This window comes from Sparus aurata, chromosome 20 (genome assembly GCF_900880675.1).
Source record: "Sparus aurata chromosome 20, fSpaAur1.1, whole genome shotgun sequence".
Taxonomy (NCBI): domain Eukaryota; kingdom Metazoa; phylum Chordata; class Actinopteri; order Spariformes; family Sparidae; genus Sparus; species Sparus aurata.
This window is the reverse complement of record NC_044206.1, coordinates 14,273,906-14,295,365: the sequence shown is the minus strand read 5'-3', so window position 1 is coordinate 14,295,365 and position 21,460 is coordinate 14,273,906. Positions and strand designations below refer to the sequence as shown.

At 40.1% G+C, this 21,460-nt stretch overlaps 2 protein-coding genes across 2 annotated transcripts; one reads left to right on the top strand and one right to left on the bottom strand.

Moving 5' to 3' along the window:
* Window positions 1-472: 472 nt before the first annotated feature.
* On the top strand, window positions 473-2,950 carry LOC115570853 (neurexophilin-1-like). The gene is made up of 2 exons (XM_030399614.1): window positions 473-875; window positions 1,329-2,950. The coding sequence occupies exons 1-2, from the start codon at window positions 816-818 to the stop codon at window positions 2,028-2,030; spliced, it is 762 nt and encodes a 253-aa protein (XP_030255474.1). The 5' UTR covers window positions 473-815; the 3' UTR covers window positions 2,031-2,950.
* A 1,338-nt stretch (window positions 2,951-4,288) lies between these two features.
* LOC115571706 (speckle-type POZ protein) lies at window positions 4,289-21,027 on the bottom strand. The gene is made up of 10 exons (XM_030401248.1): window positions 20,906-21,027; window positions 11,898-12,102; window positions 11,689-11,810; window positions 10,558-10,709; window positions 10,307-10,434; window positions 10,044-10,221; window positions 9,814-9,869; window positions 8,560-8,682; window positions 7,209-7,351; window positions 4,289-6,069 (listed from the first exon to the last, which is right to left on the bottom strand). Exons 2-10 carry the CDS (start codon window positions 11,973-11,975, stop codon window positions 5,925-5,927), a joined length of 1,125 nt encoding a protein of 374 aa, XP_030257108.1. The 5' UTR covers window positions 11,976-12,102; window positions 20,906-21,027; the 3' UTR covers window positions 4,289-5,924.
* Window positions 21,028-21,460: the final 433 nt, after the last annotated feature.

Here is a 21,460-nt window from a genome sequence, read left to right as displayed (position 1 = left end):
TTTTCCTACAGTTCAATCCAACATTTTTTATATTCCCCAAAAAATATTCTTGTTTTTTTTTTTTTTTTTTTTTTTTTAGAATTAGAAATACATTTCTGTGAGTTTACACAATGCCTGTCCAAACAACCTGCAGCTGTGATGATGGATCAGTTGTAGATTTTTTCAAACTTTTATTGTTGCTTTAATCATAATTATTCAATGTTACAGAGGAATGTTGTGATTTAAAACCAAGCTTTCAGGGGATTCAATCATAATGTAACTTAAAATGTTTGACTGCTCAAGTTCAGCTCCGGCTGCACTTTGTTATATGGCCACAAGATGGCAATATCTAACAGTTGTGGATTAGTTTTTTTCTCCTGAACAATATGAATGAAAATAGCTTCTCATTCTAAAAAAAAAAAAAAAAGAAGAAGTGTAAACGAAAGTGATTAATCCCCAGAATCATAATGCAAGATGTTTTCTGTGACAGAGAGAAGGGGAGGAGGGTTCAGACAAGAGATGCAGAGTGTGAAATTGTTAATGCAACACATCCTTAAAGAAAAGGGGTATATGAGTGTGTGTGTGATTGGATGGGTGTGTGGGTGAGAGAGGAGGAGGTGGGAGAGAGAGAGAGAGAGAGAGGGCAGACACAGCCAAACTGAGTGTTAAAGATCTGGAGATGTGAGAAAGCCTTGCAGTGTGTGTGCTGTGAGTGGAAGCTGCAGAAGGTTTCCTGCTGCTCCATCTGAGCGTCTCTCCAGCGTTTCCTGTGGACGGAGCGACAACATGGACCACAGAAACTTAGCCCAGTCTGAGTGAAGCTCAGTTGATGCAGTATGGAGATGTTCACCAGGCGGTGCTTTGTTTGGATACTGCTGAAAGGAACCTTTTGTTTGGTAAGTTTACAGAAAACTTTATAAACGTGATGATTGACTTTGCCCAACAGGGGATCAATTATAAAGTTAGTTACTTTGCAGTTTTAAATGCCAAAATACTCAAGGATCATACTTTAAGCTAATTAAATATCGTGCTTCTTTCATTACAGTGTTTCTAATGTAACTAGTCAATATATATGAATGACCTGCAGCCAGATTATCAGTGAGAAGACTAGTGTGTATTTCTGTGATGTTGTAGTAATTCTTAATTTCTGTTGGAGAACTCGAAGGTAAGACACAGATTCAACAGAAAACTAAAATCCCTTGCAGTAGCTTAAACATTAAAATAGATATTTTTAGGAAAATTTATGGTGTGAACTGAATCTCAGAACTCTCTTAGCCCTTTTATTTTTGCCTTATTGTTCCTCTTGATTTAATTACAGTTGCACTCAATGTCCAAACTTCTCTTTCTAGTTGGTTCTAGGGCAACATCCCGGCAACGCCACCTTCAGAAAACAGACGGACAGTCCATCAACTGACAGCAGAGACCAAGACTCTTTTTCCCAGAGGAACTGGCCACCTTTTATTCCTCTTTCAAAGCAAGGACTCGTGGATATACTCGGCGGAAAGTCCCAGTCGGACTCCAACCCTTCCTTAAAGATAAAGCTTCGTCCCATCATGAAAGTTCACGGAACATCCAAGTTCTCAAGGATGTTCAGTTGGGGAGACTTTTACTCAAACATAAAAACTGTCAAACTGAATTTGCTGATAATGGGTAAGATCGTGGATCACGGGAACGGCTCTCTCGGAGTCTACTTCCGCCACAACTCCACCGGTGTGGGCAACGTGTCCGTCAGTCTCGTCCCACCGGTGAAAGAGGTGGAGTTCGATCTGGAGCGCCAGAGCGTGGTCAACCCCAAAGACTCGAAGACGTTCAACTGCAGGGTGGACTACGAGAAGACTGAACGCAACAAAAAGGTGATGCTGTGCAACTACGACCCGTCCAAGACATGCGCTCAGGAGCAGACCCAGAGCCACGTCACCTGGATGTGCTCCAAACCCTTCCAGGTCATCTGCATCTATGTGTCCTTCTACAGTACAGACTACAGACTGGTTCAAAAGGTCTGTCCGGACTACAGCTACCAGGATCCAGGAGCCCACCTGCCCACAGGTTAACTAACCAGAGGTCGAGTGGAGAGTAATGCTTTAAATAAATCCAGTCTGAGCAGCTATGAGATACGGAAGTTTTTTAAATGATTCCAAAGTTTAGTATTCCTCGAGAGAATACGTCTTTTTCAAATCTTAAAGGTCCAGAGTGTAGAGTGAGTTTGGATGGCTCTACTGGCAGACGTGATAAAATATTCATAATGATGTTTTCCTTGATTTACTCTAACCAGAAACAAAGACTCTTTGAGTTTTTGTTACCTTAGAATGAACTTCTTATATCTACAGAGGTTGTGGGTCCTCTTCCATGGAGTCCGCCATGACTCTACAGTAGGCCAAGAAGGGACAACCCAAACGACAATGTTTGTCCACATTTTTAGTTGGCATTAAATCCTGCACACTGGACCTTTAAAATTTACCAAATACTGTTAAGTTGCTATTGTTAGTTTGCTTGTTGTAGACTAAAAGAGTTATATTAGACTGTTTTCATTAAATGCCTATATAATTAGGGCCGCAGCTGACGATTGTTTTCATTATCAATTAACGTGATGATCATTTTTCATTTTTATTCCATGACATGACACAAAGTTGTGAAAACTGCCCATCAAAAAGTTAAAAACCCAAAGATTTTAAGTTTGTAATCACGTAAGATGAATAACATTTTTAAACTACTGTAAAATAAAATAGCCGATTGATCATTAAGATAATCAAGTCATACGTTTTTTCAGTTTGTAAAGGTTAATATATCATTGCCCTCTAATGCCTGTTATTTCTCTCATGAAAGATATCAAACCATAGATTTATCAGAATACCATGCATCGGCAACACTCTTATTTTGTATTCACCTTGAACACTTGTGTCATATGTCATGTATTTCCTAACACTCTACTGTATGTCACGCAATAAAAAAAACAAATGTGATTAAAAATAAACCAGCTGGCTTAAAACAAGTGATTCATGTGATGATCTCAGAAGTGCCCTCAAAGAAAAAACTGGATTATAAAACAACACACAGTGACCTTGAACGTCTCTTAAACTGTCTGGGGCCGCTGAAGATTCAAAAGGGCCACTTCACAAATAAGCTTTAGAAACACGTGAGTTTTTTCTGCAATCCAATTATTTCTAATCGAAGATGTTTATGTGTGACTCTCAGACATCGGGTGGGTTTTAAATGACAAAATTTACAAGTTTAGTCCTAAAAAGATTATTAACATGATGGATTAGCAGTCTGTCATCTCAGCTTCATGAGAGAGTGCATGTTTTCTTAAAATGGTTTTGAGGCTGCCGGTGAAAGCCAGCTAGATTTTGGGGGTTCAGCAGGCCCAGAGCTTCACACGCTGGAGTCCAAAGAAGTTTGTTTCTGAGCAGATTGAGATTTTGCACTTCAGTGATTTTACTTAAACCACATTGTAAAATTTTACAACCCTGATTTCCAAAAAGTTGTGATGCTGTGTAAAACATAAATTAAACAGAATGTGATAAACACAGTTCATTCACAATTTTGCTTTCCATTTTGAAACCTTCAGATGTTTACGAGAATGCTGCGACATTTTTTCGTTGTGAAGCTCCAGAAATGTTTCGCAGACTATGAAACTTCACCCAACATTCCATCGGCAGGAGGGTGAGATGATGGTGACTGAATCTTTCTTTTTGGGGTGAACTATCCTTTAAATTATCAAAAGAAACTGTCCCATGAGTGTTACACTCATATAGACTATAGGTGGCATTTGACTGTTGTAGCTGGTCACATTTTAATTCCTTTATATCCTGCTGCATAGTTTTATCAAAGTAATGTCTCATATTTTATAGGCTGATCATGTTTTGTATCGGAAGTCCTTCTCTGTAAAGTACCTTGAAAGTGAAGCTCTGAATATTTTCTGAAGTTTAGTTTTAGTTAGTAAATTTAGTGAAGTAAAAAGTACAATATCAAGTATTTCAGATTTAGTACAGTGTTTGCATAAAAATGTAATTAGTTACTTTCCACCCCTGTTAGGTGTGTTTGCTTCAGTCTAGTTCTCAAGTTCCAGTTCTTAAAAGTAAGAATCTTAAGATCAAAAGTTGCAAAAAAAAAAAAAAAAAAGTGCTGAAAAACCTGCTCTAACCACTGAGGTACTGGGGCGTCCAACTCAACAGTAGTGAATGAACACATTGATCTTCTGCCGGTGTGGTGCGTTTCTGTAAAGTTACACGATCCTCTCCCAATGTAACTCCAGCTGAAAATAACAAATTCAACACAAACACATGATTCATAGAAAAATACCCAGACAACGTTTGAATTGCATTCAATACAAAATAGTTGTGGTTTATTCTTTTGGGAACAAAAAATGGCAACAACTAAGTGTCACTTCTCATAACCGGCGATATCTACAGGAAAGAAACAATGGTTCCTTCTATCAATTACCATTTTCCACCAGGTTCAAATGATAACTTCAAATGTATGTCATGTGTTTGCCTCGGTGTGCATTTTTTCACATTCTGTCTATTCTGAACATTAAAACGTGTTCATTTCGATTTCATTTCCCCTCAGTCTTCATGCCTGCAAGGAAACATCTGTCCTCTTTTGTTTTCAATTTCACGGTCGAAAATGCTTTAGTTTTTACACAGCTTCAAAAACACTGGTGTCTGTACAAATTCCTATGAAAAAAATAGAAATGACAGTTCTGAGGAAAAAAACTAATAAGAAATCCGTCATAAAAGAACATTAACATGCCTGATTGAATCTTAATGTCGTTTTGAAACATTTTTTCCTCCTCCGCTTGTCGTCGCCTGGTTGGTTTGTCCGTCGACACCTTGGAAATGTATTATCTCTCAAGGGCTACAAAGACAGATCCACACGCAAAACACAATTTCCCCCAGAATGACATCCAGTTGTGGCTGCTATTTTCTGTATCCTCTGTTCTGTTTCTGTCCCCGGCGAATTTGAAAAATGAAACACGGACGCAGATGAAGCAGAGTTCTAACATGGGAGTACATGTGTTGTTTTTGTCACTTGTTGATAAATCTTCTTAAAGGGAACTTGTTCTGGTCCAGCTGGGTCCATGAAGCTTGCTTCAGTATGTGCTTGCCTACAGTATTTCTACTTACTGCTGGTAAGGGTTGCCGACGGGTGACCTGTGACTTTAGTGCAATGTTTTCCCAACTTTCTTTGGGAGAATTATTTAATGATTTTGTCCCATATCTGATTTTTTTTTTTTTAGACTAGCCCTTGGTTGTCTTACTCGGAGGATGGGGGAAGGGGCTTCTAGTTTGTAACTAAGAGGCCCACTTCTTCTTCTGCTTCTCTAGTCCCTCACAGGCCCATGTGTCCATTAGTTTGGGGGCTTCTCTGACAGCTCTACTCCAAACGCTAAGAACAGAGCAAAAAGAAGCCTTATGATAAAATAGTTAAAGACTTAATTTGTATTTGTCCTTTAAGTCTCCAAATTTTCCAGACATTTAGCTCTTTTTTGGGTTGTTGTGTCCAGTTTCTTCCTTCCAAACGGATTCCAAAGTAGGAACTAACAGGATGCCGAAGGATTTCACTTCACACACGGAAAAGAGCACGATGTCAGACATCACTAAGCCAGAGCTGAGGAGAAAAGGGGGAGGGGGGGGGGGTGCTGCGGTTACTTTGTAAACGACAAACATCCATTTCACGAGCCCACTTGCCCCTCTTTTCTACCTCCACCTCTTCCTCCTCCTCCTCCTTCTTCTTCTTCCCTCCATCTTTAGAAGAGACTAGAATACAGCAGGATTGGATGGGGCAGAAGGGGGAGATTCAGGGGAGGCTTTAGGTAGTGTAGTAAGTAACAGCGAGGGGAAAAGTTGTCCCTGTGTGTTTGGGGGGAGGGGGGAATCTGTGTGTTATTGTGTTTGTGTGAGCGTGTGTTTGCAATGCATGAGTGAAGACGCCTTGCTGCCAGGCTGTTAGGATTGTTTGAGGCGCTTGCGCGGGGGTCCGAGGAAAGGGCACTGGGCTGAGGCCAGGGAGCGGTAAGCTTCGGCCACCAGGTGAGGATGAGACGCCACCATGGACTTCCAGCCTGCTGTCTCCATCACCTCTGCTGCATGGCTGGAGGGCGTGAGAGGGACAGAGACACACAAGACGCATGTTAGTTTCAGGAAAATGTATTTCTATTGATACGTAGGGTGGCATTTAACAATTCGCTCAATCTCTGTGGCCCGTAGGCTTCAGTGTTGACAGGCTTTGACTTGTGACGTCAAACCAATCAGATAGTGGTGTGGGACATGAGCAAGACTGCAGAGTTGTGACTACAGATAGCCAGAGACATCAGCCTTTTTCACACAGAGGCTCTGCATTATCGCCACAACCAAGGCTCGCCTTTACGCTGCCTTTGTTTGTTCACACTCAGGAGTGTCATTTAATACAGTATGCCAGCGTTGCAGAACCAAAAGAGCCGTGACGGTATAAATCATAATGTTGAGATTATAATTAAAAACTAACCCTTACCGGCTCTCAATCGCCAGTAAGAAATAAATAAATAATATAAAATAAAATAAATCATTTTGAGAACAAGACTTTCTTGGTTTTATTCATGCTTATTTATTCATTCAACTAGGATAATTTTGCTTTGAAACGCTATTTACTTGAAGTTGGGTTTCAAAATAAGAGCTTCTGTAATAGAAGTTTGTAAATTAAATTGACCTTTTCACTTCTCATTTAAAACATTTTTTTAAGGCTTTCAATAATTTTTTATTATTATTTTTGATTATTTGTTTTTCAATTAAGTAAACAATTAGTCAACAAACTATTTCAGCTCTATAATTGCAAATGATGACTCGTGCGTAGTTGACCGCAGGAAACAATCAGAAGAATGGTGTGCGAGCTGAACGCCAGCATGGGCACATGTTCAGTTATTATCACACGTTCGTCTGAGTCAAAAGAAGAGGTGACAGCAGAACTCGTTAAGAGTTAGGTTGCCCTGATCCCTCAGGCAGCTTTGTCATGCATGTGACAGACCACTCAACAAGGGGTATGTGAAATTAAATGATTAACTGTGATACAGGAGATGGAGTGAGAGGGGGAGACTGAATCCTGGTACTGTCAGTAATAAGATGCCAAGATAAAGATGATGTGACAGGAAGACACAACAACAGAGACACAATGTTCTGTGGACACTTTGAGGATCCAAAAGGTGCTGGACACCTAATTATGAGCGATGACGAGGTCTCGTCTGGGTTTGAACTTACTAGTTGATGAAGTCAACAGCCTGCGTTTTGAGCTGGTCGGCGCTGTGCAGGTCAGCCAGGATGAGGATCTCGGCAGCGTTTTCCACAGACAGGCTGGTGCAGAGAGCGTCCTCGCACATGACCTTCAGTCTCTCCAGAGCATACTGAAAGAGAGACACAAGGTCAGAGCATTCTCTGTCTGCATCAGTATTCATGTGGTATTTCAAAATATCATTACAGTGTTCAAAATAACAGTGATGCACCAGCCCGGCTTTATTTTCTGTGACATCACATCTAACAAAGACCACCCTGTAATGAATATGGTTTCAAACATACGAATACAAGAGTGTAAAACGAACACTGCAGTGCTCAACCTCAGAAAGAATCTGTGTCTCAAAGTCAGTCTCCCATTTGGTGTCACGGAGGAGTGAGATCAGTGTGAAATCATCTCACTGTTTCTCGAAAGCCTGATGGCTTATTGGACTGTTGTTCAGTGGATACTGTGCACTTGTATCTTCTCGGGGCTCAATGCATCTAATTACCTTTACCTGTGGCACTACCTGAAAGATCCCAGTGTTTGCTGCCAACAAAATATTGTGCAACTCTTGTCGCATTACAGCCAAGATGCTAGACGTTGCTTTGCATGATTCCAAGTTTTAAAAAATCCTTATTTATCTTATCCTGGACTTTTATGCAGCCCCACAGTTCATCCTCTGTCTGAAACACTCATTTCTTTAAAGGCGCCCTCTCCCTAAAAGCCCTCTTTCTTCTGCTTGAACAAACCTCTGGAAGATTGTTGAGGGGCAGCATCCAGGGATTGGAATAGAGATGTGAACACTGCCTTGTCAGATTGCCTGTGCAGTTGATGGCAGAGCGATATGAGCCATTGAACTCTATGAGGCCTCACCAATTACTGTACAAAGAAGCTGTGGGGAGCTGTGGGAGGACCGCTAATTGTAAAGCTAACGGCAGCTAACGTAAGACTCAGCAGCAGTTAGTAATAACTTTTAGCAGCACTGGTAAAGCTCTATGTCCATCAGGAAATCACCAAGAGTTCAGACTTACTTTTACACAAGTTTATCTCATTATTTGAAGCCCCAGCCACATTTAATGTTAACACCTGACATGTAACATTAAATATGTGACAGAAAATAATGATGAGCATAACAGTCCCCTTTTACATCTGCTGTGTGGTGGTAACATAAGGGGCTGTCTGCAGTATTAATGACATTAATACCATGAAATCGATATTATTAAAAGCCAAACAGCCCCAATTAAAAGACTGATATATTTTAACTAATTGCCAACCAATCAAGTAACTGTCTAAATGTGTCAAAACATATCAGTGCAGTAGTTGTACTGTTTATATTACCTTGTCAGCAGCTGCCAGCAAGTCATCAGCCATCTTGTCCAGGTTTGGAGCCTTGTCTGTATAAATGAAGCACATCATCTCTTTGAAAACCTCCGGCTCCACGTCGTTGATCTCCACGCGGTTCTGACAGAAACAGGCGAGGGGAAAACAACGTCAGGTTAAAGCATTTCACCTCAACAGAAGTGTCAACTACACCATGTTCTTTTGAATTATGCCATGAAAACAGCCCTTTGTTATGCTGAAATTTAGAGACGAGTGACTGTAAACATACAAAACTTTACAATATGTAGAGTTACATATTATGTATCTCTGCATGGTTACAGAAGTCAATTCATTCAATTCAGTTTAATTAATATATTACTGAAGCTTCCCTGTTATTCTTCTTGGGAAGCTGCACTTACGTCAGGGGTTTTTTGAGACAACTATAAGAACGGCAAATGAGACCCTGCTGCATGATTAAGCCACACAGTAAGTGTGAGATTGGCAGAGAGACTCGCTGTGCAACGCAACATGACCAACCTTTAGTGTAACAAAGTGATGGAGATGAAAGTCAAACTACTTGATTTTGGTTTAAAACTATCACAATCAGCAGAGAGGTGTGTGCACTTAAAGTAACCTTGCAACAAAATTATTTTATCAATATTTACATGTTTTTCTAACTGTTCATTTCCACTTTATATTCAGGATTCAGAACTTGCAGTGCTTTTTAGTTTCTCATCCCTCACTTATTTTAACACAAAAACAAGGCAATAAACCTATTATGATGAAAATCAGTTCAGCCGAGTCTCAATTTGGTGAGATTTTTGAAATTGAAATAAACAAAACAAAAGAAGCATATTTTTTTCCAGCATTCTGTCTCTGTTCATTTTAAATGTTAATGACTTAGTGAAATGTTTGCAACATAGAATCTAAAATGGCCTTGGTTTACAAAACGGAGCATCTGCGCAGCTTCTCCTGCAATTTCATTTCTTACAGTCACATGTGCACAAATGAAAAGAAAAAGCAATTCTCGGCTTCTGCGGCTCTGTCAGTGAAGGATGAATCCTGACCCTCAAGTACGGCAGGACAATTTCATTTCAGGCGCGCTATCATTCAGTTTCACCAAACGACTGGGTGCTGCGGCCAGCTGACAGCACACAATCCTTCACTCACTTTAACCCCTCAACACAGCAGGGAAAACTGAGCAGTTGAACCACTCAGGAACAAATGAATTTATTTCTAAGAATACAAAAAGCTTTGGGACCTAGAGCTCACCTTTTTGCTCTCCTCCATCTCGTGCTCAAACATGGCGCTAAATACGGGGGAACGTGCTGAAAGCAGTGATATGAGGGATAAAAGAACAACAGTAGAAATGTTAATATTCATCTAATCATGGGATCAGGCAACAATCAGAGTTAAACGAGCACAGTTAAAGATTTCAAACTGCAGGAACAAAAAGGCAGAAAAGAGACAAAACACAGGGTTTGTCAAACTCATGTCTGTACCTGCAAGGATGGCTTTGTGGGCCTGAAACTCCTGGCCGGCCACACACAGGGAACAGTCTGTGAAGCGGGAGTTCTCCCAAAGGCCCCCCAGCTCGTCTGCTAGTCGGCAGTCTGGCACCTTCACCATGTTCATAGTGTTCTGCCCAGATATGTTGACTGAGTCCTGCACCACACTCACCTGAGGGAGCGAAATTTAATAAAAAAAAATAAAAAAAAAAAACTCTGGAATGAAAAAAGTTATAAACCAAGAAGATGCAGTGTACCTCACAGAAGAGCGTGAGCTTGTCGTCAGGTAGTAGACCATTCGCCTCATCTAGGAGGAAGTCTCTCCGGATGAACTTCTTAAAGCCCCAGTCCTTCCCCTGGACGAAACGATATGCCCTCTGGCTTTCTGCACGCAGCGAGGATACACGCAAGTCACACGCAGGTCAACATGAATATGTGGTTTTAAAATCTAACATTGAGGATGTGACTGCTGTTGCAGGAAGAAGTTTGTGCTTCACAGCTGACTCACCCATGGCTTTGGTCTCCTCTCCCTTGGCGTTGAGGATGGAGAACTTGAACTTGGCGCGCACCTCGGCCTTCGGACAGCTGACCAGCAGCAGGTAGAGAGACAGGTAGTCTTTGCTCTCCTCATCCAGGCCTTTAGGATTCACTCGCAAACACCTGATGGTGAAGGAGGGTGAGACAGTTAAAATCTCAAGAGGATGAAGGTAATAATATATTTACAATTTATTACTACTGTCAATCACTCCTGACTATTGTGATATGCCACAAAGTTCACACCTGCCAAATTATTAAACTGTATTTTCTTGTTTTTTGTTTGCTGTGGTACAATTTCATCAAAAACATAAACTATTAGATGCTATTTAGGACCATTGCAGTCAAAGATACTTAATTACATAACAGTTGGGATTCATTTAGTGACCAGAGTTGTATTCTGAAATGCAGGAAGTACCTTCCTTAAATACATTTTGAGATCCTTGTACCTAAAGTGAGCATTTTCAGTTTCTGCTGCTTAATACTTCTACTTCTTTATTTCAATTACATTAGTTACTAGTTACAGTGCAGATTATATACTGCATCAGAGAATAGGTAGGCTTTTTTTTAATGTATTTAAATTTTATTGGCAATCTCTTTTTTTTAAATGATTCTGATGATCAGAAAATTTTGATAATTGGTCAAATATCAGCATACAGCATATACATATATTTAAACATATGTGTAATTCCATTTTTCTTGTATTTTTGATACTTAACTACATTTTTTGCCACAAAGTTACTTTTATTATTAATTACATTTAATATTTGATGCCTGAGCTACTTAAGTACTATTCGTATGGACGATTCACATGTACCTTCGTAATATTTCAAGTCAGTGACATAAGGAGACCTTTCTGTCCCGGAATTCATTTTAATAATATGTTCTTTTGAGAATCTCAGTGAGAATTCACAATGTTGTGCTCCATGTTGTTGCTTTGTCGGGCACGTCGGATTTGTTTGCTTGATAAAAATGTATGTTGATTAAAAAGACCTTTGCAGGACAGGATGCAAGTCACAGCATTCATGTTTCTAATTCTAATCACAGCCTATGAATACCGATAATTCAGACATGATGAAGCAGAGCAGCTCTTCTGCCCACCCACCATTTCAGTTTGTCATTGGCCCCAGAAGAGAAGGTGGAGCTCTTGATGACCTCACCCATCTCCTCACGACAGAAGCTAAAGTTGTTGATGGTCCACATGTACGAGAACTTCACCACTTTGATCTGGCAAAGGAAAATGAACACATCAGTACAAAGATGACAGTGTTACTGAGTCAATCAACACTTCCCCTGTCTGAGAGGTCACTCTACCTGTGTGTAACACCAGCTCTCGGCCACAGGCCCGCTGGACATTTCCGCAGGGGGAGGGGGACTCGGGACTCTTGACATTGCCAGCGTGACAGAAGGTGTTGGGGGGCAAGAGGGTGAGGAGGAGAAATCTGTCACTTCCACTCGTCAGTGCTCAGTCCCGACGTCCATCTGCATCCGTACACACCAGATGGAAGCAGTTTGCCCCCTAGAAACAAACAATGTGAGTGTGATTAACTGATCGCACCAGAATTTATATCCCATCTCTGTGAAGTTTGGTGAAAATCCTCAAACAAGTTCTTCAAACAGAGAGGCAGGCGCCCGCAAAGAAGTCCGTTTTTAAACCAAAGAAAGGCTCATTGTGATGCAATGCACAGGCACTGTATCTTTCATTAATCCAGTTAAGATTCAATATCATTTAATTCATGCGGCCGCACTGCCAGCTATTGAGGTTTGTGGTGTAGGGGCTAGATGAATTGTCCCTGACCCATTAGGGGACAGCAGGAGATCGATGGCCCACGCCTGTTCTAGGATCAATAGCCGCTGCAATTGCAATTAAGTCTCAAAAATGAACTGTAAATAAACAAGCTGCCTCTCAGGACGGGGGGGGGGGGGGGGGGGGGGCTAGAGCCACTGGCCAAATCCAAGGTTCCGAAATTACCTTCAAGTCACACAGTGCAGATTTGTGATGCACACGTCCTCCACACACTCACACACTCACACAACTTCACATTCACAGGCATGATCATACGCTGTCAGAGTCCATTCAACACTGCTTACTGGCTCTGTTGAAGAGCTTAAACTGGTCAACAAGGACGATTTAAAAGCACAGTATGTAATTTATGCTCCTCTAATCAAAACAAAACAAAAAAAGACCTTAGTAGCGAGGGATCATGGGAGTTGTTGTCTTCATTTTCTAACAACCACAGATCAAAATCTGTGACTCAAGCAGAAATGTTCACGGACAAGGTACTGTTTTAAAGTTAGGGTCTCTAACGTATCATCTGGCAGAAATACAGACATCTCTGTGTTTGAAGATTAATGGAAACATTTAGGATAATATATGTACCCAACTCAACAAAATATATCACAAAGGTCTGGTCATTTTTACACATTGTAATCCAGAAATTACATAGATAAATATCATGTCTTTAAAGCAACTTTATGAAACTAGAATAGTTTATAATTACAGCTTCAAAATCAGTTTAATTGTAAAGTGACTTGTCATCGGGAAAATGGTACCTATTTCAGTCTCACTCTGTACCTTCAACGTACCTAGATGCAGAGCTACTTCACATGAACATTACGGGAAAAGCCATTAAAGTTAGCTATCAAAACCTGTAAAACAAAACTTCGGACACATAGTTCTTTACCTACAGCATTATAGTTGGCTTGAATGGCTACAACCAACTGCACTGAGCTACAAGGGTCAACAATGAAACAACACACAAACCACAAACTACTGGGATTTTCAACATTTCCAAACAGGTCTTTGAAAGGAAAGTTTGTGTGGGCAAATTTATTTTGGTTGTTGGCCTTTGGTGTAAATAAAAAGTAACATGTTTCTGGTTTACATTTCACAGATGGGTTGGTGGGACTGTCAGGGGTTTTTAGACTTGGCATCGAATTCATGACCGAGTCCTCAGAATTTACACATAAGGATTAGACTGGTGGTGACATATTTTATGAATATATTCCTGCATTGCTGTTATTGCCACCAAATCCCACAAAAGGACCAAATCACAGAAATATCCTACTCCTCCGTGCCACACACCTCTATTGTTGTCATAAAACACAACAGTGAGCCACACTGTTGCACTGGGTGATGACGGGTGAGTCATTCCTACAAACATCGTCCTGCTGCCGTCAATATTCACACAGTGCATTAATCCACCGAGGAAAATAGTCTCCAACAGGTGCTCTTATTTCTTTTTTTAAAAAAAAATCTAAATCTGTATTCGTGACCGTTTTTTAAAGATCTACAGTTGCAGTGGGAACCAGTGCTCTCACTATATATGTAATCAGTCACTTTTGCTCTACACAAAGTTTACCTGCATGCTACCAAAGCTTGCTCCAACATGACTGCCGAGTACCTCTCAGACCACAGCAGAATACAAACTGTTTTTTTCCCCTTGCAGATTCTGCGTTCATATGCAGACATGTTGGAGATTACACCCACAACGCCCTCTATTGTAAAATGCCCCTTACTTTAGACGAGCTGACAGGGTTTCAAGGACAAAACTGGAGGTTTGCCTCGGTCTAGAAAACAGCCAGTGTCAATGCTTAATTACTGTATGTGATACGGGTGTGGAGGTGTATTGTCATAATTTCTACCGTACTATATCCGGCACTGGACAACATCTTGACACGATGCCAGATGCATAAGCCTTTTTCATCTTGCTGCAAGGTCAGTGCAAAGCACTGTTTTTCCATTCCTATATAACACAAGTCGGTTTCTCTCTGGACCCTCACGCTGTTAATCTGAGGCCAATTTCTCTCCACTGCTCAATATCTTCTTTTCCATTTCACCAGTCTTTTCTTTTTTACCATTCCTCAAAGCCTTCATCCGTCTCCACCTGTCTCTCTCGCACCCCTGAGCTTTGAAAGTCTTCATCCATAAATTCAATTTGGGTCAAAATGCAGTGGAACAAATTGTGACGGCTGGGAGCTGAGCTCTCTGCTCCTGATGATTAAACCTAATGAAGATGATACATTGACAGTGATGCTGCTTAGAGCCTGTGAGGCACACTTTACAACAGATCTTAGTAGCGTAATGATGAGAACTAATGTTTTCTTAGCACCTTTAGGCCCCTCTAAATTCAATGGATATTTTTCAATGCAAAAACAAACTTCAAGCCTCCACAAATCCTTGAGATCGTCAGTTTCCGAGGCATGAGCACTTTCTGCTAACAATCCGACAACGATGATGTGAAAATATCCATTGTGCAACTGTGACGATACAAAATAACGATAATAACGAATGCTAGGCTAATCTGACCCCAACGGTCTCACTGTCAGAGGCTTGGTGCAGAACAGTTATTAAAAAATCCAATGAATGAACAACCAACCACTTTTCTTGATTCTTCAACAGTGGCAACTACGATGGAGTGAGACGAAGATAAAGGGGGGGGACAAGGAAAGAAAATGAAAAGTAAAGTGGTAGAGAAGCCAAATGGAAAAACAGGTGGCGAATGAAAGATGGGCCACCGTCTGTGGAACCATTCAAAGAGATAAATTGCTCCAAAAAGTGGTTAGATGGAGACAAAAGAAAATCAAACGGAGGTATGAGAGAGAAATCAAATTCAGATTCTCAGACAGGTGGACTCTGATGGAGACACACACTGCAATCACCTTTTAACTGTTTGTGCTTTCCAGTTTCATGACACATGGACTGAGAAATGAGCAGATTTAAGGACAGGTGGTCCATTAAAAGGTGAAAAAGCTGAACACAAATCAGCCTTAGAAGTTTTAATCCTTAAGATTTTCAAAAAAATCCAAACCAGTGTCTCGTCATTAGAGCTGCACAACTTATCAAAATAACTTAGATCACACTATGGCCAAGTGTAATAGCAAAATCTCTAGATGTGTCAAAACGAACCATTATAAATAAAGCATTGTGGTGCTACAGAGATGCCCTAGCTACAAACCATATTCTCCAGATGTAAGTAAACATGCTCATTTGGTGCCCAAGCAAATATCACAACATTGTATTTGTATTTTCTTCATTTGTCATTGTTTTTGATAATGGAATGCAAAAAAAAGTAATTCTTTCTAAATCTGTGCCTCATATTAAATGGTGATTATTATTTTTTTGCATATCATTCAGCCGTACAATTCATAGGCAGCATTGTATCTACATTAGCCATTCAGTACATTTACATTTTCACATTTAAATCTTTTGTGCTAACAACAACAACAGTCAATTCTTGGTCGACAACCAGCGCTTGTTTTACATTGTAAAGAAATTTGACATCAGCAAACTTGTTTATATCTGTAATCATTTACAGTCATACCTGTAATGTTTAGACGAGGTGGTGTGTTTAAAGAGTTTTCTGAGCATGGTGTATTCTCAGCAAAGTTATGCATGCATGTAATCCAGCGCAATTTTATTACACTGCTGACAGCCTCACTGTTTACTGTCACACGGTGGCAGAGCTGTAAAAAGTGATAGCTTGTGTAAATATATTTCCTTCTGCTGCTGCTTCACATTAAAAGGAGTTCAACAGGAAAAAACATTACTGTGATGAAGCCACAGGAAACTCGGTATATTTTACACACATCAAAAATGTGTCAGTTTCTGTATTTATTTATTTTTTTCAACAGGGCACTGGAGCAAGAGTGCTTAGCTACAGCAAGCTGTTAGATGAAGAGTTACAGCAACCGGCTGCACACCTCTAACTCCTAAGGTAATAAACTTTACTCTGTCCCACTGTTGTGTTAAAAACTACTCACACCACAAAGCAGCATCAGATGATCAAATCAGATCACAGTTGCAATTATCACTGACCGTATACAGAAACACAGGTTGCTCTTCTTTTTTATTTCTAACAAAGTAGCTGCTCCATGAGTGTTCACTGTAGTATCCAGCTGTATTTTCTGTTATCTTGGTAGCCACAGATGTTGCTGAATCAACCAGGAGATACAATTTTACATCTTTTGAACTTTTCTCTCCCGCAGTGAGTATAAACTTAAGACAGACCAAACTGTTTATAGCGATCGAAAGACCCTCAAGTTTCCATAAACAGAACACAAACTAACGCCTGCACAGATTAAATGCAAGGAGCTCAATCCTTACAGCTGTCAGCTGAACTTTCACCAGACAATCTATACACATTTCACCATTCTACATACATTATCTGTGTCCAATAATCTAAGCAAATATAATTACTTGACATGGTTTTGTTAAGACTGCAGACAGCAAAAAGGCTGAACAAAAATCAAGAAGTACAGTCAGGTTCTGACTATTCCACATGAATCCTATGAAGACAAAGCTGACTGAATTTCACAGCACTGTCATTTCAACAATGGTTGGATTTGTGGCCATAACACAGAATTAGAGTCCAAAGAACAAAATTACAATGTGTGAATGTATATTTGTGGAAATATGATACATAAGGTGAAAGTTATAAACACAATGCTTTCTTTTCCTCACATTTCACTTCCCCGACTGAGAAACAGGAGAAATCAATCTCTGGTCTAAATTAAAGACTGAAGGTACGGCAGGCATTTCAGACAGCAATATCCATGGGGGGGGGGGCGAAAAAAATTGCAACCCTTGTCATAGCGTCAGTGAACACAATGTCTTTTTCCAAAGCTTTGGTCTTTGAGGACCGCAGTAAGCCACAGACAAACCTTAAAAGTATAATTGGTACAGGGACCGGGGATCGATTGCACAGCGCGCGTTGGGCCTCTGTGGGAGTGATTTCATATTCTGCCCTTGGTCACGGTGCTCCTCCTTTCCTAAAAACTCAATCTCGGAGAGGTATGAACTATTGATTTTGCTACAGCGATCAGCTTGCCTCGCTCTCATCCCTGACTTTGTGCACACCCACAATTACAGTGAATGGGATTTGACGGGGCAAAAAAGCATTAGCACCCAGGCTTCACCTCCTGCCGGTACTTCCTTGCTAAAACCCTACTCACTTCGCTGGGCACGGGAGGTTAAAGGGAGGAGAGACCTCAATGCATATCTAATGTCTCCAGTCACCTGTTTCATACCCCGACCAGCAGCTACACTTGACGTGTTGACCTCTAAAGGCAGACGTTCCTGCGGGCTGCAGAGCACTGCAAGTAGTCCAGTCATTAAAGCTTAAAAAAGGTATAGGTGTATCTGAGTACAGATCATATATATATATATATATACAGATCATATATATATATATATATATATATATATATATATATATATATATATATATATATATATATATATATATATATATATATATATAGAATATTTTTTTTAATTGGTTAATTTTAAATGAAATTTTATTACTATTAAACATCAAATTCAGGGCCTTTTCAAGGACTTTCCAGGACTGATTCTAACAAATTTAAGGGCCCGACATGGCACAGTTTGATATACTGATTAGTGTTAATTACTGTTACAACACTGTAAACTTCTGTGAGAACCAGCAGGTTTTAAAGGAGACATACTCTGCTAATTTCCAGGTTCATAATTGTATTTTGGGTTACTACTTTAATAGGTTTACATGCTTTAATGCTCAAAAAATACATTAGTTTTCTCGTACTGTCCAGTGCTGCAGCAGCCATGAACCCAGTCTGCTCTGAATGGTCAGCTCACACACGCCTGAGCCAGCACTGCTCACTGTGTCTCCAGTCGGCTCTGCAGTGTTTTCAGCTTCCAGTTAGCTTCACTTTTAAATATAGGCATAATAATAAATATAGGCATACATTTTGCAAATGTATGACATGGTGATGTATTGTGATGTCACAATGTCACAGAATTAAAGGCGAGACTACTTACAAGCTGTTTCAGGAGCAGTATTTTCTGAGGGAGAGGACTGACTTTGGGCTTTTTAAACTTTCAAGAAATTTTAGATGCACAAATACCAACATAAACACACTGAAGGAAAGAAAAAAAAAGAAAAAGTGTAATAGGTCTCCTGTAAAGTTCACTTGATGTTGGCTGTCTTGCTTACTTGCCTTAACCTGCATCATTAGACTTTAACCACTCATGCACACACCTGACAAAAACTGCAGGAGACGCACACTTCAACATCTATTCTTTCCCAAGATACATACATTCAGGAACTTTCAATGATCCATGTCTATTTACAATTTGATTATTTCCCTTAAATGTATAAATGGTCAAGGAATCCATGAACCTGTGGGAACCTTGATGAATCCATGCCTATTCATTGTTTAGTAAATAGCCAGCCGTTACAAAGGTAAACAACAATTTAATGGCTGCAAGTCACAGACAGGTTCACTGCATACAACGGTTGTATGATTACGCAATTAAAACCATTGATTCACTCTGCGTGACAGACACTGTTGTTGTGTGGGACATCGTGATGGAAGAAAGTCTCTGGTTATTTAAAAAGAGTGAAACTGGATTCTATCAATGTCCACATCACAACACATATCAGAAGAAGCCACCAGAAATCAACAAACTGCCATTGTGAACTGTTTGTAACATATTCTTATCCTAAAAGTTGTCTGTTCAGGTGGTCTATTTATCACAGACTTATTCTGGCCACTTGTGTATGACTGAGATCAATTTCTGTCCCAGTATTAAAATTAGAATATGTTGACACGAGTCAGCCCTTCAGCAACAGACACATCAGCCACTGGATTATGCAAATACCAGATGCCCCTTGATACGGTTAATGCCATCGAGAGAGCTAATAAAATAAACATCTTATGATTACTGAAAAACATGGACTAGGCACATGATTTCTAACAGAACAAGTCTTAAAATACATTGCCAACTAGGAGTGAAACTGACGTTCGTGACTCGGTTTCATGATACAAAATTTGATCACATGCATTCCTGAGTTGAAAACTGGTTTAAGAATTCAGTGGTGGTTCATCATTTTACAAATTGTACTTCATTTTTTACACCGTTTGAAAAATGGAGAGTGCAACCGCAGTGGATGTGACTTTAGGTCATCACACCAAAGGTGCGCTCAGCTAAACTCAGTTTTGCACACTCCGTATATCTGCAAGGCAAAGAGCTTCAGACTCAGGAAAAACTTAAAGTGAAGAGCATTTTAAAATCTGCTGTGTGGCAGCACTCTGACCTTTAATAGTAGGCAGAAACACATAAAATACTTCTCAAGATGAAGAGAACTGCAAAAAAGCCTCACAGATTACACTTCTGTTCATCATAATGAAGACACACAGCTGCTGGTACATTCTTAAATGATGCACTTGAGCGACATTCAAGACATTTGCTGCATTTGAAATGTAGGTAAACCGGAAGAATACTTGTTTCCCAGTCATATGTAATCTTGATTGTCTTTATGTACATGCAGGACTAATACTGACAATCCAATGTTATCGTAACACTACAAACAATGCTTGAAACATTTTGTATACAGCTGCGTCAACCTTTCTCCAAAACAGTCTTCACAAAAAATAACATTGTAATCTTCATAAAAGATACAAATGTTCATGTTACTGTGATCGAGATGGACAAAACCTCCTATCAGTGTGAAGGATTACATTACAGGTGAAATCAGTGCTGTGGCTGTTGGTCTGTTCCCAGTGAACCTGATACACAAATATGGAGAAGATAACACTGCCTCAGGGTCAGACAACTTCACCTCCTACATTTCCACTCAAACAATCATAAATGACAGCTGGTCAACAAACCAGCTCCTGAGCAGCTGAGTGAACCTGTACTGCAGAGAACAACATGAGCACCTCTGAGGCTAAACCGACTACAATAAATCATCCTCTTCAGTACATTTAATGGCTTCAATGAAGATGTATGAAGGCCTGGGACAGACTGTATATCTGGGTCCTGACATTTTATTACGCACAAATACATATATAATTTCAACCCTAGGTTTAAACGTGGCTCTAATCAACATATTTAAACTAAGTAAACCCACTGAGCCCATGTTGAAGCAGACTATGTAGGCGGTGACAGTAGCAGGTAGATAACCTGCTAACAATACAGATTATCGACAATGCTATGTTGCCTTAAATTGACTCTATATTTTAGCTACACGTAAAGAGCAGTGTGCTTATGAATAAACTATTGTCCCATACAGTTACGACGAGGTCCTGTATCGTTAAAAGTACTCAAGACACTGTCAATGATCCAGAAGATCTGACGTTAGCATGCGAGCTAACTCGGATCAAGCTAGTGGGCTAGTTAGCCCTGATAATGTAGCAGCTAACCTAAGCCAAACAAAAAGGTCGGGGATATTACCGCAAAAACTGCGACTGCTAATACGACACAGCGGCCTCAATCGTGTGATTTTAAGTCTTTGGTCCTTATTTCACTGCTCTCTGGTTTATTTTATCGGCGGACTTACCTTTGTGTTAGGTTGAATTATAAAGCTAGTTGTCCGGGATCTTCTGTTGTTGTTTGCTAGCAGGCTAGCTGTCTGTACAACTGGCAGACCCGAGCAGGCTCACAAAGAGCGCCCCCTGCTGTCTGGGAGGAATCTCACACTCCAATGAATAAAATGAAAAATATCGTATTAGTAGACTTAATTTTCTTTCTGTCTGATGTATCTTTCTTTTCAGCTTGTAAGAGGTGAGATAAATCACCTAGTTATAGCTTTGTTGTGCCTATAGTTCATTCACACTGACGCTGGGGCCGGCATTTAATTTAACCACCACAGAAATCTGTTTTATCTTAATTTAATCAGCTGACTGTTTGAGCTATTGCTTCATGCCAAGGTTATTAACACAGCAGGCTGAGATTAATGGATATCAACTGTTAGAGGTTGAGTTTAATTAAACTGTAGACGGTATAAATCTCTGGATTCATCAGCTCACACTGAAGGTGTCTCCAATACATATTTAACCTCTAATTTCCATAAGTTCTCCCACAATAAACTGTGAAAAACGAACCCTAAATCGAG